General features: G+C 40.4%; 1 protein-coding gene across 1 annotated transcript in view; it reads right to left on the reverse strand.

Moving 5' to 3' along the window:
- Positions 1-2,544: 2,544 nt before the first annotated feature.
- Positions 2,545-5,510, reverse strand: part of MORC4 (MORC family CW-type zinc finger 4) — a 60,374-nt gene continuing 57,408 nt past the window's right edge. Inside the window, 3 exon segments of the mRNA XM_006889943.1 lie at positions 2,545-2,698; positions 2,996-3,288; positions 4,251-4,923. Of these exon segments, the coding sequence (XP_006890005.1) occupies positions 2,545-2,698; positions 2,996-3,288; positions 4,251-4,923 (1,120 nt within the window).

A 5,510-nucleotide genomic window follows, 5' to 3' on the forward strand; every position in this document is an offset into this window, starting at 1 on the left:
GTCTTAGAGAGTACCATTTATTTTCAGCACATTTTATTTTAAACACCTGCAACACATGTAAATGGCAAGAAGGCAGTTGAGTATTTGGATGTGGAACTTTCTAGTAGGAGAGATATAACAGTTTGTGATAAGAAAATTCCAAGTGGCACTATAAGACTTAAATGATCAAGGAGAAATGCCATGTCTGCCCCTATTAATCACAAGAAGCTTTAAGAAGTAAAAAACCAAAATTTTAAAGATGGCAGCAGTATTGGCTCATAGTTGATCCAAAGGATGATGTAGGAGAATATTCCAAGTGAAGAGAACTAACTGCATAGCCAAAGGTAGTGGAGGAATGTTGAGAACCCAGAGTTCCATTTGGATGGCAGGAGATGAATTTAGAGGATGGCTGAAGCCAGATCACAAAGGGTTTTGAGCACCATGTTAAGGATTTGTAGTGTGTATTGTAGGCAACAAGGACAGCCAGTTAAGTCTTTAAGTAGAAGTGTAGCCTGACAAAGTCTGTAAGAGTAACTTAGCAAGAGTGAGTAAGGTGGACTGAAGAAACAGGAACGGGAAGCAAAGGAAACCAGTTAAGAATCTATTTTAGCTATTAATATATGAGGTAATAAAGACTTAATAATTGATAGCAGAAATGCAAAGGTGCAAATTTAAGAGACATTTGAGAGCATAATTATTATGGAAAGCTAATAGAAAAGATAGATGGAAATCCCATTCCTTTCCCTCCTGAATGCCTTTTACCTCCACACTACACTGTAATTTCTGAAAAAGTTGGGGGATACTTTTCAAACTCCCTCCCTATAGTGGCATTTAACATCTGTTGAGAGAGACCTAGTGTTTGTATGACTTTACAACCAAAGGCACTCTAGTACTGTAATGGAAGGACTCAATCCAGGCCACAATTGCTGGGAGAGTCACTCTGGGTTTGGGGCCGTGGCCTAGAGAATCCAGTCAATGCTAGCACTAGTAAGATGAGCTAAATTTTCCTGCCCTTTTCCTTTTAAAAGCTGAATACTTTCTATCCTTTTTACTCTGCTCTCTTAACTCAGCCAAAACACAACATAGTGCCCCCAAGGTTTGGAATTTTTCCTCCACTAGACTTCCATCCATATGGTCTAGATCAGCACAAGCTCAAGTCCTCTGGAGTTCCATCACATGAACAATCATCACTGAGAATGTCTGAATATACTCCCTTCTCCCATGATCCTCATCTCCCTCTGGTCCCTTCTCTTGGCATTGTCACTGTTGGCATCTATATATGTTAATTGTTCAACGGTTTCTGAAGAGTACTTTGAACTCTTTGGAGAATTGTGTGCTATATAAATATAATAAAGCAATGAATAAATAGAATGAATACTTTTACCAGAGTATAAGTTTCACTATTTCTGGTAGAACAGGATTTACCCTTCACTCAGTACTAGCCTGAAGCGAAGATATGTGTATTATGAAGGACATCAGGCAGATATTTCTGTTTTGAAATACCTTTCCTACTATTTGAGATTCCACAACTTGGTGATATATATTGTAAAAATTTGAGCCACTTAAAGTTTGTTTCCCTAAAATGTCTTTAACATTAAAATGCCATTTGCGGGGGGGGGAGTGAGTGAGTGGGTAGGTGGGTCATGACTTAGCCTTAGCTCCCTTTACATGGGCCCATAGCTCCTGTCAGAAACGTTTTCCACATGCCATGTCTTCTCTGTGCCCTTGTCCATGTTTGCTTTTAGAGGTAATGTTAGATATAACATATATTATAAATGTAACATTACCTTCTCTTGTCACACCATCTACTATGTATCTAAATCCAAGCCTACTCATTCTTTTTAAAAACAATTTTATTTTTTTTCAATACAAGAATAATGAACAGGTTTATTATAGAAGATGTGAAAAAGTTAGAAAATAGGAAATAGAAAAAAATGCACCCCAAACATTAGCCATAGTGCTCGCACCTAAAGAACAACTGTGAGCAGTGTGGTCATGTTTAGTCTTTAAATCTTAGTTTAGGTAAGTGTTTCTGATGTGATTGATGCCTTCCTTGAACTTCTGTATCTAGCTCTTACATGTTATGTCTGTATCACTCACTTAAACGGATCACACACTTTGGTGTGTGCCTTGTGTTTCCAATTAGATGGTTAGATTTTTGAAGCCCAGAACTAAGAGTTTGTACTTTTTAGCTCATCCCCTAAATAGCGGGTCTTGTGGTCCCATTACTGGATGACTGATTAAACAGAAACGAACGTAAACCATTTGAGAAAGGCTAAGAAAATAGGCCCATATTTAAGTCCTATGAAAAGTAAAGCTTTCAGTTACCTAGCTTAGTGATTATTGCTTGTCTGTTCCTGGACTCTTGAGGGTCTATTTTTTTTTAACTGACTTCTTCCCTCATATCAAAATTAAGTAAGAAACAGCTTATGAGCCAGGGTTTAATAACAGATTCTCTATCATGCATTATTACAGGTGTTAGAGAGAGAGAAGATGGAGAAAGAAAACAGAGAGAGCAAGAAATTACGAAAGAGGGAGAACAGGAGTAGACTAAATAGTTGGTGCTCAATCCAGTATGTGATTTGCCTCCAGCACTGTGTACAGGATCTCATCCACTTGTTCTGAGCCATACGCGATCTCACGAAGCTCCAAGTGAGGGAGGACAGAAGTAAGGAGATAGCTGACGTGGATACGCAGCCTTGTAAGCTTTGCCAAAGCCCTGTATGATAAAGTGAGGGGGCAGGAGAAGAGATGACATTGAAGTCATTAGCCAATAGGTTAAAAAAAAAAAAAAAAGAAGCTCATTAAAACAGGCCTATATTTCTCAGCACTTATCTTTCCATTAGCTAAAAAGAAAGACAAAAGCACAATGCCACTAAGAACAGGGGGACTGGCTGCAGCTTTGTACAAAAGAATGCCTAAATCTTTGGTGGTCTATGAATTAAGTCTTCCTCCCTTATTTATAACAGTAACTAAGACTCTTAAAGGGGTGCTTCACATTAGCTGATAACTAAACCTAGGTCATTAACCTAAGTTTTCTCCCTTTCTTGTCCAGTGGGTGGCCTGAGCTTTCTGCAGCATTGCCAAATGTGCCTCTGTCTCCTTCAGTTTAGCTTTAAGCTCTTGCTTTTCCCCTTTGGTTTTTTCCAGCTCATCTTTTAAAAGCTGGAATTCAGCTTGACGATAGCCCATGTGTTTCTTGCTCCAATACAAGCCTTCTGACCCCTTGGTGCTGCAGGCCATCAATTCACGTTGGACTTTTTCGAATTCGGAAACCCAGTGATTTCTCTCCTGTTCTAGCTCCTCCACCTGCAGCCCAAGAAACAGAAATTTAATGACTCCACATACAATTGAAAGCTAAAAATAATATATTTGCCTCGTGATTTTATTTTACTCACTCTCTCTCTCTCTCTCTCTCTCTCTCTCTTTCTCTCTCTCTCTCACTCACTATCTGGTGGCGTGATGGTAAGGAGCTGCGCTGTCAATCCAAAGGTACACAGTTCATATCCACCATCTGCTCTGAGGGAGGAAAACAGGCAATCTCCTCCCATGTGATTAGTCCTTCTGAATCTAGCCACTAGAGGGTAAGCCATGAGTCAGCTCCAACTGAACTGTACGTAACAGCAACATACACACATGTGCCCACACATATGTACCTATAGCACATGGATTGCTGTTGTCGCTGTGTACTGCTGAATTGGAACGCACCCACTGCTGACCCTCCAGTGGGTTTTCAGAGGCAGTAAATCACAAAGAAGGCAATAGCCCATCTTTCTTCCATGGAATGGAAGAACTGGTAGATTCAAACCACATGCCTTTGGGTTGGCAGTACAGCTCCATATAACTAAGCCACTAGGGCTCGCTCTCTCTCTCTCTCCCCCTCCTACATTTATAGATTTCAATATTTCTTTCTGTCCAGTTGGAATCAAATCATAGCTGATCTTCCAGTGGGTTTTCGGAGGCTGTAAATCACATGGGAAATGATGCCCCTCTTTCTCCCAGTGGACCCAAACTATCAAAGAGGTTTAGCAGTGGGACTTCCTATGGAGTAAACCACCAGAGTTGCTTGTGCTTACACTCTACACACACACACACACACACACACACACACACACACAAAATTTTAGAAAGGAAGCCACCCATTAGTGTTTAGTCAACCTGAAACATAGAGCAAAATGATTCAATGACATAGTTTCTGTTTACAGGCCTGTGGTATAAAGACTTCGCTTATAATTGATTTCTTATTACTGGTGATAAAGTGTAAATCTAACCTTTTGCTGGAATATATTTCTTTCAGCCAAAGCACGCTGAAGTCTTTCTGTGGTTCTCTTCAGTTCTTCCGACTCATTCTGGTTGTTAAGCTTTGGCGTATCATATCCTCTACTCTTTGCAGAGCCTCTTCTTTTCTCCTTAGTGGTTGTGGCCGAGGCCACAGTAGAACTAGGCTCTGAATGCCAGCGTTCAGCCACTCTTTTTCTCTGGGCAAGCTGCTCTCTTTTAAAAGGAATCAGCTGAACCGCTCCTGAACTGCTAACACCTTCTGCAACACCAACGACTGCTACAAAAGGCCCCTTGCTCACATCTTTCCTTTTGCTTGTGCTACCTTTCTTGACTCCTTCTGCTACCAATTTTGGCATCTGATCTAATTCTTCAGAGAGCAGGGACCCCTGGCGTTGGCCTCGGGCTTCTAAATATCGACCCGAAACCTCCCTATTCTGACTGGTATGCTTGCTTGTTTCTGGGTATTCTGGGAAAAGGCGTGGTGGTTCGCTCCTCTCGTCACTGCACTCATCATGGCTGTCATCATCTTCCAGGTAGGAAACAGCTGCCTCTACCCTTCTGTAAGGCCCAGTCATAGAATAATCTGTAGGAGCCGCTGTCATTGACTTCTGGAGCTTTCTTCGTTTCTCAAAAGGCTCCTCACTTGAGGTCCATTTGTATTTACTGCAAATGGAAGAGGAAATAAAAATTTAAGCTGTCACAACATAGGCTAAATATAATCTTATTCTAAGGTACCCCTCCTCAAATTTCCCCCATTAAAACTGTCACAGTCAACAATGAATGACTGGAAATCCAAAGTCTCTGTAAATTTTCATTGAAATTAATTATAAACTAAAAAAGAAAAAGAAAACAAACCCCCCAAAACTGTCACAGTGTTATTCACAGATTATTTAGGTTAGAAATAAAACTTTACCCTGAAAAACTCAAACCCTTTCACTCAGGCAACTAGCAGAAATAGCAATGAGTGTTAAGAGAGAAATGAAGTTGAAAGGTAAAAAGGATCACTATCTGGATTATAGTAAGACCAGGTTGATCTTGGTAGGAAAGTGAAAAACAGACCTGAAACAGTGTGGCTTAGAAGTTTCCTTAATGCAAGGAAAGGAAGAAAAACAAACTAAAATACACATACAAAATCCCTTAACACATGAATGGGGCAGGGTGTGTGTAGACAGTCATATAAGGCCTAGCAGCATATGCGGAGCACAGTGCCAGCTTGTTAATTTTAAAGTTTCACAGTATCACTTTAGGTT

Source organism: Elephantulus edwardii, unplaced genomic scaffold, assembly GCF_000299155.1.
Source record: "Elephantulus edwardii isolate Elephantulus edwardi_28Jun2011 unplaced genomic scaffold, EleEdw1.0 scaffold00083, whole genome shotgun sequence".
Lineage (NCBI taxonomy): Eukaryota > Metazoa > Chordata > Mammalia > Macroscelidea > Macroscelididae > Elephantulus > Elephantulus edwardii.